This window comes from Solea solea, chromosome 21 (assembly GCF_958295425.1).
Source record: "Solea solea chromosome 21, fSolSol10.1, whole genome shotgun sequence".
Taxonomy (NCBI): Eukaryota; Metazoa; Chordata; class Actinopteri; order Pleuronectiformes; family Soleidae; genus Solea; species Solea solea.
This window is the reverse complement of record NC_081154.1, coordinates 8,104,672-8,117,389: the sequence shown is the minus strand read 5'-3', so window position 1 is coordinate 8,117,389 and position 12,718 is coordinate 8,104,672. Positions and strand designations below refer to the sequence as shown.

The 12,718-nt window shown below is 39.9% G+C and overlaps 2 protein-coding genes across 2 annotated transcripts; one reads left to right on the top strand and one right to left on the bottom strand.

The window, feature by feature from the left end:
* Positions 1-4,090, bottom strand: kctd2 (potassium channel tetramerization domain containing 2). Its single transcript, XM_058621217.1, has 6 exons — positions 3,403-4,090; positions 2,497-2,605; positions 2,284-2,375; positions 1,987-2,082; positions 1,389-1,514; positions 1-1,051 (listed from the first exon to the last, which is right to left on the bottom strand). Exons 1-6 carry the CDS (start codon positions 3,769-3,771, stop codon positions 1,022-1,024), a joined length of 822 nt encoding a protein of 273 aa, XP_058477200.1. The 5' UTR covers positions 3,772-4,090; the 3' UTR covers positions 1-1,021.
* Positions 4,091-4,851: 761 nt separating this feature from the next.
* On the top strand, positions 4,852-12,614 carry tubgcp2 (tubulin gamma complex component 2). The gene is made up of 18 exons (XM_058620143.1): positions 4,852-4,947; positions 5,697-5,854; positions 6,208-6,336; positions 6,429-6,605; positions 6,821-6,980; positions 7,171-7,378; positions 7,463-7,662; positions 8,058-8,247; positions 8,354-8,499; positions 8,585-8,765; positions 8,923-9,103; positions 9,493-9,665; positions 10,238-10,366; positions 10,460-10,580; positions 10,668-10,811; positions 10,909-11,025; positions 11,139-11,302; positions 11,914-12,614. The coding sequence occupies exons 2-18, from the start codon at positions 5,705-5,707 to the stop codon at positions 11,987-11,989; spliced, it is 2,646 nt and encodes an 881-aa protein (XP_058476126.1). The 5' UTR covers positions 4,852-4,947; positions 5,697-5,704; the 3' UTR covers positions 11,990-12,614.
* The last annotated feature ends 104 nt before the right edge of the window (positions 12,615-12,718 follow it).

The following is a 12,718-nucleotide window of genomic DNA, read 5'->3' as shown; positions in this document are numbered from 1 at the left end:
TTTGCATTCAAATTTTCATATAATTTCATCATGTAGCCTATATAGAGTTATATAGATTCCTCACATGCCTTGACAAATTGTACATAGATAGTCTTGTTGAGTCTTGGTTTTGTTTTGCACTTAAATATCCAAAATTTTCTCCCTGTGGGAGCAAACCAAATTGAGCCAGAAGACAGCAAACAGGAGGAGGCAAGTGCCAAGACTCTCCAGCAGCGCCACCGCCGTGCCAAAACAAAGCAGGGTTTCAGTTAGTTGAAAATCGATCACTTGTTTAAGCCGTCTCTGAAAAGACTCACAGGAGTAGAGGAAATGCCACACCACACTGGCTTAAACAGAGCAATTGGACTCTGCGTCATACTGCCTGCAACTGCTTGGTGTTACCCTCCACCTCTGGACCCCCTGGCTCAGTTTGTTGTGCCGTGAGTTGCCTCAGACATCAGCTAAGGAGACTGTGGGCAGAGATGGAGACAGTGGGCACTGATGTTCGCTCCATTAACAGATTCCTGTAAAGAGAGGGAGGCTCAGTTCGTTCATTCCTTTATGTCCAGTGAGAGTCCTGAGGAGGTTTCTGCGCAGTCCACAGAGCCACACGTGTGAGAGAGAGTGAGTTAGGATGATAGAAATGTTGATGGTGAGGATGATGTACAGCAGCTCTGTGCTGGGCGTCCAATCCACAACAACACGAGGCTACAATCAGCACTGTAGCCTGCAATGCTGCGACACCGACCATCAAAATGCTGCTATGAGGACAACCACTCTTGTGTTACTTCTTTTAAACTCCTCCTAATGCTGTGAGAGAGGGGAGGAAATGAAAAGGTGATTCAGGGCCATGTTTTAGTGCATGGGTAGAGAGGGCTGGCGTTGGAGCCCCCACTGAGGAAAGGCACACCAGAGGAGGGGAGGATGATAATGGAGAAGGTTTTAGTGATGGCACAGAAGTAAAGGAGAGGGGGTAAACTCATGGAGAATATGTTCACGCTGTTGTTTTCTTTTCTTTTGTTGATAAAATGTTATTCACTCTTCACATCCGCGAGCCTCGCTCCTGGAGGATCTGTGAGGACACAGGGAGAAATAAATCATTCATTAAAAATTATCCACCTGAAGCATTTAGTTTTTAGACACATTGCATCCACTATATGGGCTTTGTTAAAATTACAGATGCAATATGACTTCCTAATTCTAAGACTGTTATCATGATCATTTTAAGACCTTAAGAGGTAGCAGAAAAGAGGTCCTTCCCATTTTCCTGTTCTGTCAATAATCTCACAGCCCCCTGCAAGCGTGTTGGAGGTCCAGGGATCCTGACCACCAGATACAACTGCCGGACTACATACATATGCATGTAGTAATAAGGAAAATGTAGACCAGTGTCATTGTAGGTCGCTCACCTTAGCCTTCTCAGTGGGCTCGATGACAATGCCGTTGGTGGAGTTGTTGAGTTCCCGGGAAACTACACATAAAAACTCTGCTTGGTCTTCGTTGCCATAGTTATAGGAGGAGCCGATGCTTATAAGCTGAGGATGTGCACAGAAAAAAGGCAAAAGGATTCAAATCTATGCAAAATACATGCTCTTGAACTTTTAATTAATAAAGGTGCTATTCTGTTTTTTAAAAATAGGAACTATTAATTGCTTGAGTAGATTTTTAAACTGAAATGCTAATAAGTAACTGGTTACAGCTGCTGTTATGAATCAAAATTGTGTTACTAATGGTAAAGTTCTTTAAATGTGGTAGTAAAATGTATATCTTTGGGTTTTGGACAGTCTGACGAATTAAATTGGCAATGTGAAAAAGTGACTATCTGAGTTTCTGATATTTGTTCCCATGGACACATTTAAGAGAAAAAAACCCACATGCCTCTGCCTCTCATAGTAGTACATTCTCTTCTTAGGCCCGTCTCTAAACTTAAATTTATAACAGCTGCTTTGAAGCAACCAAAGCAGGAACTAAAATATGAAGACTGAGAAAAAGCTGAATTCTTTGCACCTGCTCGAACTTCCAACCGTCAGACATAGTTGAGACCATCTGTGTGAGTTCCTCCTCTTGGCACTGCAGTACACGATACACATGCTTCACAGGGCCCTGGGCAACAAAGCAAAACCACACACACAAAAAAGATAGAATTTATAACTAAAATATTAACCTGCACACAAACACACCTTTTCTATTTTCCTTTAAAAAAATACAAATACTATTTTAGGTATATTTGTACTTGAAGAACACAAAATGATCTGACACTTCTATTCTCAGTCATCGGACCTGTTCCGCTTATGTTTTGTGTACCTGAGATGTCCGGTTCTCATTGTCCCGTATCCTCTCTTTGACCAGCCTCACCAGTGACGCGATGTTGTAGAACTCTGCTTCTTCAAGGACTCCTGACAAAAGATAAATATCATCAGATTCTATTGTTTGGTTACTCTACATTAAAAATGCATTGGTTTGATCATCAAATTTGAAGAGGCAGAATCCAGCAGCAGGGAAAATAAGACACCTTACCTTCCTCAGCCAGATTTTTATCCATAATTAGTTTTCCGTGTCGTAGGTAATTCAGGATGGGGCCAAAGTATGTGGGATCCCTATCAATCAGGTAGGCTCCAGTTTCATCCTGTAGGGAACACAACAAATCATAGCATCACTTCATTACAACCATAATCCAAGATGGTGCCACGAAGCTGCCAAGTAAGAATTATTGCTAAAGTGAATTAAATATAAACAAAGTAAAACAAGAAAGCAATATATGTAAATCCTGAACATTGTCTCATCTCACAACTTTGCTGCATTAATCTCCATTATTTCCTCAGTCAATGTATCTCATTTTCTAAATGACACTATACAATATACCTTTTATCCCCATGGAAATATTTGGTCTTAGACTCAAGAGCAGGGTACCTAAACGCTTCCACAGCCACATCAGAAGGAACAACATAAACAATGCAAAGCAACACTGGCTGTGCCAAAGTGCCATCTATGAAAATATATACATAATACACTTTGTATGTACATTGCATATGAATTGCACATAATACAAACTGTACACACAGAGTGGTAAAAACAGGTGAAATGTGCAATTATTAATTTATTATTTTCCTAAGTTATGAACAGAGAATTACACTGTGTAATTCTGCATTACAGTGTAGTAGTAAATAATTTGATTGTATCACATTTGGTTATGTGTTATCATTTCTTGGGTTATAATATTTGGGTTATATAACAAGGTTCTTCAAATCTGGTCAGAAACTCTGACAACTCTGCATGGTTAAGTTATTATATAATATCTTTAGACCGGACAGAATTGTGTGGTTTTCTACATGATAAAATCGTATTTTCGTACTCTTAATATGTTTTCCAAAAAATATCGAAATTAGATACGTTCACCAAATCGTTCAGCTCTACTAGACTCACTTTGTCAGAGTCCAGGTCTGGGTCTTCTTGACACAGTCTGAACAGGAAGGATTTCGGGTCCCTGCACAACGTCTGTTTGGTCGTGATGAAGTAGGTTCCACCGACGTTGAGTCGGACCCAGCGTGAACCGGGTTTGTCTCCCGAATCGGACGGCGAGCCGAGATTGTTCTTCACCGGGAACCCGAACACCGAGCGTCCTCCACCACCGCTGCCGCCACTCGACACCGCGCCCGGACTGAGCTGGCTGTTCCGCGGAGGAACCATGAGAGTGGGCGAAGCCAGGCGCACGGTGCCGCGGACATCGCGGTGTGACTCGGGCTGCTCTATGGTGCCAGTACCGTTCGGTTCCACGACATGCAGTTCAGCCATGTTTTTTTTCTTCGCCTGTAAAACACTCGCAGCCGCACGATTAGCTAACGACACACTGCGGGGAAACAGCCCCTCTCTCTCTCCACCGAGTTGTAAACACAGCGAGCTTATTTTTCTCCGACTGGGAGGCTGGCATCAGGGCGTTGCTGCTCACATTCGGTCGCCTTTGCCTCCAGCGCCGAGTATTAAGACAGATATATGAATATCATAAGATTATTGATGTTAGCAGCATCTCGTTTTACGGTCTCTTGTTGTGAGAAATTGGTCTATCTTGTCTATTCAAACGTTTATCAGAGAAATGCAACACTTCCGGGTTGTAACGTGATTATTGTTTACTTCCGCTGTGTCTTGGTTTTTCCAAAATAAAATACTTGTAATAATTGTTTAGTTTTTTGTTTCCTAAAGAGCAATACATAACACAAAAAGGAGTATTTTGAATCAACTGTGTTATATTTTTTAGCGACGTTTCATATTCACAAATCCAAATGTATTCCCTTTTTGTGTTTTCTTGAAAGAGTTCGATTTAAACCTAAAACATGTAATGTAATGCAATGCCTGTATATTTGTGCTTCAATTTAAACAATATAAAGACATTTTTTTTTTTAAATTTGCATTGCTTGCTTTTATCTGCAATTTATTTTATTTGTACACGTATGTATTCTTTAACAATACATTTTATAAATAATAATATTTTATTATTATAATAAAATAATATTATTTTATTATTATTTTATTTGTTGTCTATTTGTTAATTTCACACTGTATATATTTTCTCAATCTTTAATAATATATGTATATATATGTATATATGTATAGTCTTATCCTGTACTATATATTTATTTTATAATAATAATAATGATAACAAATAATAATAAACATCATATCACACATTCCACAAGGTGAAAATGCATATATTTGATTTAAATGCTAATTGTATTGCTGTGTTTTAATGACTTTATATATGGCTGTTTCTAAGCACTTTGTAATGTCATTTTGCAATAAAAATAAAGTTGCAGCGTCATAATTGACCTGTAGGAGCGCTGTTGCCGCAGACAGAGTAGTTATGATAGAACAATAGCTGAAGAAGAAGAATTTGACTAGTTGTGGGCGCGTTGTGTTCCCTCGCATCTCTGCTGCTTCAGTCCGCTGGTGTTGTGTTTGGGACACGGCCGACAGGTACAGTGTTAACACCTGCGTTTGACCCGCAATAACGACTGTAATTACTGCGACTTGCCTTATTCTGCTGTTTAAACGAGAACGATACACTCTGAGTTAGCTAGCTACCAGTTAGCATCTCTCTGGCTCTTCCACTAAAGTTGATTTTGTCTAGTTAGCCTGCTATCGTGAAATGAGCATAACTGCATCACCATTAGCTGATGAGAGAGCTGGTACATATAATACGATACAACCACTAAAGTCACTGCACACACAAACCTAAACGAGTCTTAATATGTTTGGAGGGACCAGAAGTAAAAAAATTAATTGAATAGAATTTATCTTGCAGGAAGTAATACTGGTTCTACAGTGCATTTGATTGTGGCCTGATTGTTGCAACACTGTGTGTTTAATATTTTTTAATAGAGATTCAGTCAGAACCACCCGGCCTGGTCTTCCCGAATTCAGTTTCCTCCTTGACCAACATCATATCACCTGTACTAGTTTTGCAAATATTCATTCTTATATTGGCCAATATATGAATATGTATGATCACAAAACAGTTGCGGTAAACTAGACTATTTTGGTCTGTCCATAAAATATCAGAAATCCAAATATATTTCTGTTTGTTTAATAAGTACAATTGAAAGATTCTGGTAATTTAAAAAAAATACTTGATTGGATTTAATATTGCATTTGGTGTGGTATTTAAACAGTCTTTAAACCTCTTTCATTCAACTTTGGTTCAAAAAAACTTGTCGTCATTTCAGCTTGAGCCATGAGTGAGTACAAGATCCACCATGATGTGAATGAATTACTCAGCCTACTTCATGTCCGAGGAGGTGATGGAGCCGAGGGTTACATCGACTTACTGCAGAAGCACAGGACTCCCTATGTCACCACTACAGTCTCTGCTCATAGTGCCAAGGTGGGTAATTCACTATTAGCAATACTTTAGTACAGCTTTCCAGTCACAGAAACGTCCTGGAACTGGATATAAGTGTTGTTGGAATCACTGGCCCACAGGGTGTGTTTTATCCTTATGTGCCACCAAAACAGTTGGCAACAGAAATTAGGCCATTCCTCAAACCTCAGTGGAAATTGTTGTAACATGTAGAACATGTGAGAAATATGTGTTACTTTATTATTGTTGTTATTATTGCTATTGTTATTATTATTATTATTATTATTGTTGTTATTACATAGCAGAACAGTGATTTGTCACAGCTTGTGTGGAAACACATGGACATGATAAACATATTGGCTGTCATTTCTCTACAGGTCAAATTGGCAGAGTTCTCACAAACTCCTGAGGATTTCTTGAGAAAGTACGAGGAGCTTAAGTCCAAAAATGCTCGTAACCTTGACCCTTTGGTATATCTTCTCTCCAAATTCTGTGAGGATAAAGAGGTAAGGACATTTTTAAAAACTATTAATTATATGGTTTTTAACTGTTTTTACTTTGTAATGTCATTCATTTATTTCACCCTGTGATTTTACAGATGCTCCAGTGTCTGCAGCAGAATGCCAAAGAGAGAGCGGAGTCATCAGCAAACACAACTTCAACTACAACTACCAGTTACACTCTGCCTCAGACCAGTACCAAGATATCAATGCAGGAACTGGAGGAGCTGCGAAAGAAGATTGGTAATGTGACTGCAAGCTCCAGCGCGCCTTTGGTGAGCAGGTCTTACTCAGATCCAGCGGGTCTGAAGGTTAAGTCTTTAAATTGGTTACAGGCAACTAAATAATGACCTGGAAGTTGTTATAGAGGTCTGTGAAATGTAGGTTGACTTGGCATAAAGTTTTACAGGTGAAGATTTAATTTTAATTTCAATCCATAGTGGAGTCATTTACCACATTATAATTCACGTGTCTAATTTTTTGCTTGCAGCCTGCTGAAGTCACACGGAAGATGTTGAGGGACAAACACAACAAGAAGAACCCCACCCAGCAAATTCCAGTTTTCCCTAACTGGGTGTATGAGCGTCCGTCTCTCCTTGGCGACTTCATCACCAGTCCCACCCCTGCAGGAGATCCACCTGTGGCCATAGGTGAGCATTTTTCAATATTCAGATTTACCTCTGCTTCTCTAACTCAGACTTTCACGGCTACTTAGTTTTATTGCCACACATTAGTTAGAGTTCATCAACTGAGATTTCAGATTTTAATTAGTAGTTCAAACATTTCTGTGCAAATATCTTTGTTGTTGCTGGTGTTGAGAATAGTGTCGTCTGCCTTCAGGTACGCTGCCAATGACTACTCAAGAACAAGCTGTAGTGGAGGATCTGCTGTTTGTCCTGATTGGAGTTGATGGGCGAGATATCACAGCCCAGCCTGTGCTGGGGAGACAGAACCGATCCTTCATTGTTGATTCAACACTGGACATGTCTATCAAAGAACTGGTCAACAGAATATTACCAGTTGCATCATATTACTCCACTATAACACGGTTAGTGTGTAAAAATATTGTATAACGTATTTTACTGTCGTGAAAGCAAAACTTTGAAATGGTTACCTTGTGTTTTTCCTTTAGTTTCATTGAAGAGAAGTCATCTTTTGAGTATGGTCAGGTGAACCACGCCCTGACAGCTGCGATGAGGACCCTGATGAAGGAGTACCTGATCCTGGTCACTCAGCTGGAGCACCTCCAGCGGCAAGGCCTGCTGTCCCTGCAAAAGCTCTGGTTCTATATACAGCCAACCATGAGGACCATGGAGATACTGGCATCTATCGGTACGAGTCTGAACACAATCACTGACATTTCTAGCCAGTTTTGGCCTGAAGTCGGTGGACCTGGTGCCCATAAGAAGGCCAGATTTAGAAATTAGTTGCAGATGCTTATTTTACCCACTAGAGGGCAGTACCAACTAGATTTACACAGAAGCTGTTGACAGTTACTTCAGCTGTTGAACAGCAAATAAAGTAGCATTTGTAATATGGGAGATCACATTTAACTGGATTTATAAAACAAATGACACGCCCAATGTTTATTGCTCAATATCAGTTGGTGCAACAGAAGAGGACACAAGGGACAGGGCAAGATGGAGGCAGATGATCTGCTGTGGCAACCCCTAAGAAGAAGTACAAGCTTTATGAAATTAAATCACCCTATTCGTCTATTTTCACAGCATCCTCACTGGATAAAGGAGAGTGTATGGGTGGGTCTACACTGAGCCTCCTCCATGATCGAACTTTCAACTACACCGGAGACAGCCAGGCTCAAGAACTGTGTCTCTACCTCACGAAGGCAGCCAGCGTCCCTTACTTTGAAATACTGGAGAAGTGGATCTACAGGGGCATCATCAAGGACCCATATAGGTACAGCGGCTCTCAGAATAAAGGCTAAATAATAGGATATTCTTATGCCACTGGATCTGCATTTTGTTTACATCAAATGAAATGCCTCTATTTTTTCTACTCACAGTGAGTTCATGGTAGAAGAGCATGAGCTGCAGAAAGAGAAGATTCAGGAGGACTATAATGACAAGTACTGGGATCAGAGATACACCATAGTACTGCATCGCATTCCCTCCTTTCTACAGAAAATGGCAGACAAAATATTAAGCACGGGTAAACAAAACACATGCACAACACCCAAGAGTCTTCTTGTTTGAAAAACAGTTCATAATTTCTTATTCTTTGATTTATGTATTAGGAAAATATCTCAATGTGGTGCGAGAGTGTGGCCGTGATGTGACGTGTCCTGATGCCAAGGAGGTGCTGTACACCCTGAAGGAGAGGGCCTATGTGGAGCAGATAGAGAAAGCTTACAACTATGCCAGCAAGGTCCTGCTAGACTTCCTCATGGAAGAGAAGGAGCTGGTTTCTCGTCTGAGGTAAACAATTAATGGCATCAATGTATTATTCATAATTTATTTATTTATTTATTTATTTCTGGTGGAGTAATAAGAAAGATGACAGCGGATGAAGAGGAAGCATTAGCTTTGTGGACGTGACTTTAAAATGACAACTTCCTGTGTCATCTTAAACCAGATCCATCAAGCACTACTTTTTGATGGACAAGGGTGATTTCTTTGTGCACTTCATGGACCTGACTGAGGAAGAGCTCAAGAAGCCAGTAGACGACATTGTTCCTCCTAGACTCGAAGCCCTGCTGGAGCTTGCTCTGAGAATGAGCACGGCTAACACAGATCCCTTTAAAGATGACCTTAAGGTGGGTGGAAACATGAGTTTAGGTTGTCTGGTAGTTTTTATGCAGTTTACTGAACAATAGTTAGACGGACAGGATCATGAATATGAGTCTGTATTGCTACATTGGTCAGAAATGATTTTAAAGCAGTTACTGGTTGACATGACTTGCCATGGTCAAAATCAGGCTCAGCAGCCAAACATTTAGTAAAACTTGAAAGCAGATAATACATCGCTCTGATTTTTCTGGATTGTACTTTTATTTCTCCCTGTACTTCTATAAACTCAAAGTTTATGTAAGTTCTTTCATTACACCGTCGCTAATGCAGTCTATTTGTCTTTCTTTGGTCACAGGCTTATCTCATGATATTGTATATTAGTTGAGCTTTGAATGTCGTCCGCCTCTTTCCACAGATCGACTTGATGCCTCATGATGTCATCACTCAGCTGCTGCGAGTCCTGGCCATTGAGACCAAGCAAGAAAAGGCCATCATCAATGCAGACTCGACCGACGCGGCCCTCAGTGGACTGGAGGCCTTCTCCTTCGACTACATTGTCAAGTGGCCGCTCTCACTCATCATCAACAGGTTATATGAACTGCCTGGATTTGTGAAGTGGGGGAATTTTAAAAACAAAGAGTGCAGCTCTTTGTCTCTAAAATTCCCCCACTTCACAGTGCTTTATTTTAGTTTGTAGGAACCACAGATTCAGACACTCAAGATCCAACCATAGAAAACTCAAAAGGGATTTAAGAAAACATTTGAATTTCCTGTCAAGCATAGCATTGTTGTTTTCAAATGTGGCCTCAGTTTGCTTCAAATGCAGAACAATTATAAAATGTGAACCTCCATGTTGTTGCGAATACACTAATATCCTTTTCTATGACCAGCATTTGTTTCCTGATTGGTTATTATCAGTCAGTGGTGAATGCAAAGTTTTGCTCACTGATAAATGTCAGTAATGGTTCCGCCTTCACACATGTCACATGTTCACATGTCAGGGATAAGAAATCTTTGTATCCACCAGTTAGTAGCAGATATTCATTAGATGTTGGTGTTAGCCCTCACATGGGATTTGTTGAAGTGAAAAAACGTGGCTAACCATCAGATATTTAGTTAAAAGTGTGTAGTGTGTGAAATCGTTGCATTTGTGTTTTTAGGAAAGCGCTGACGAGGTACCAAATGTTATTCAGACACATGTTCTATTGTAAACACGTGGAGAGGATGTTGTGCAACGTATGGATCAGCAACAAGGATTTCAAGCTGTACTCCTTAAATTCTGCCAAATGGTGAGCTGGTAAAGATTTGAATTCAAATTTATGTTGAAAATGTCAGTAAAATGTCCTCTGTACACTCAATTTGCACATTTTATCTGTACGCAGGTTTTCTGCCGCATTTGCCCTTCGACAGCGGATGCTGAACTTTGTGCAGAACATCCAATACTACATGATGTTTGAGGTGATGGAGCCCACCTGGCACATCATGGAGACCAACTTGAAAACAGTGAGTGGATGCATGTTCTCCTGAGCTGATCATGGTCGCAGTGCACCTTTTCATGGTTTGATGACTGGACACTTTCTTCTTCTCCAGGCATCAAACATTGATGACGTGCTCTGCCATCACACCAGCTTCCTGGACAACTGCCTGAAAGACTGCATGCTGACCAACCCGGAGCTTCTCAAGATCTTCTCTAAACTGATGTCTGTCTGCGTCATGTTCACAAACTGCATGCAGGTTTGTTCATCTGATGGTGATGAGAAAACAAACTCATTATATCTGTGTTTTAAGACTTTTTTTCCAAAAAATTTTGTTTTTGTTTTGATTGTGGCAGCGGTTTACTCAGAGCATGAGGTTAGAGCGCCTCTCTCTGGAGCAAGGAACTATGGATGGGCCTCCCAGTCAGAGTGAACAGGCTGAGGAGGCAGAGAAGAAGAGGCTAACCACAAAGGTATTTATAAAACAACCGTTGCCCTGGCCTAATGTCCAAACGTCTGGGATTCTTAGATTAAAAAAAAAGGTGAAGGGGTCACTCTGAAACTTTGTGTTTGTTGATCGTTACAGCTTTTAGCTGAGCATGTGGACGCTCTCCAGTCAGACGCAGGATTTGAAGCCACCATCAGCAAGTTTGACAGTAACTTCAGTATGCTGCTGCTGGACCTGCTGGACAAGCTGAGCATCTACAGCACCAATGACTGTGAACACAGCATGATCAGCATCATCTACAGGTAAAATTGCAGATACAAAGATCTTAATGATATGTGTAGGTGCAGATTCAGACTCGGCACCGCCGCTTTCAGTTTCATAGTGGAGTTTCAAGCATGATAAGACCAATTGGGGTTGTAACAGAAATTATCAGCTGTCACTAATTAATGTTGATTTAGTCAGTAACTTAATAACAAAGCAACATTAAACTTGTGTGAAGGCTGATATTAGTGTTGGCACAAAGATCTCTTATGAGCGAAGAGATCCATCCACTCTGTAACAGAGAGATTCAATAAAGAGTTCTTGCTGTTTTAGCAGCTACTAACTAGTTGGTAGGTCTTTTCTTTCGATGATCAAAACAATATTTTTAGCTGATTTATTTAATGAATTTGAAACAGCACCCTCAGGGTCTGAATTGTGTGTTTCTCTGATTTTGTGGAGACCCAAAACAGATCTAAAATATGATTTGAAAATTGCACATTTCATGCATGATAGATAGATGGATAGATAGCTGATAATGTCTCAGAAATTATGTTTTCAGTTTGTTCAGTTTGTTCTGCTGTCCCCACAACACTCTATTAATACTAACAATTTACATTTACCTTAAAAATGAAAATAATTTGTAACTTCACAGGCTGGATTTCAATGGATTCTACACCGAGCGCCTGGAGAGGATGGCCGTAGAGCGGAGTCAGAAAGCAGCAGTGTAGCCTGCTATTAACCATCACCCAGCAATAAAGACATCCTGTCCATCAGTCAGCTGACCAGATTTTTCCCATACAGACGGCTGATGTTGATTCAAAGAGCTGATACTTAAGTGTGTATATAATATATTATTTACTCTATGAAGTGAGTTAAAAGTTGACAAGTTTGTGGCGTCATTAATGCTTCAGATGTACATTTTGCAAACTAATATGTTTAGTGGCCTATGAAAATTTAAATCATGACACTTCCTTTGGGAAATGTGAAAATGCGTCGTATTGCACTTCATTAAAACGTGACCTCTGCTTAAATTATACAATATTATTTCCTGTTGCAGATTAAATGATTCACCCAAATCTATTATACTATTTAACAATATGTATAATGGTCATACATTGTGAAGAATTTCTTTTTTAAATTGTCCATGACTAACAATGAATTTGGGTAAGTTAGCTAACACAACCAGAATCTGACCAGAAATACAAGAAGACTGTCTTCAAAATAAAAGTGCATTACCTCATACACAACCATTGTGTATGAGGTTTCTTCGTGTTTCTTCATATGCCAAATATAAACATCTGTAATTCTTGTGTACAGTGTTTGAAATGAATAAATACAGACTACAAAGCCTCAGCTGTCAAGTTTATTTGATCTCTTGCACTAATTAAAAAATTTTGATTCTTAACCATATCATGTCTGCAGTAACAGATTGCTATCTTAGCTATAAGACTTGGGGA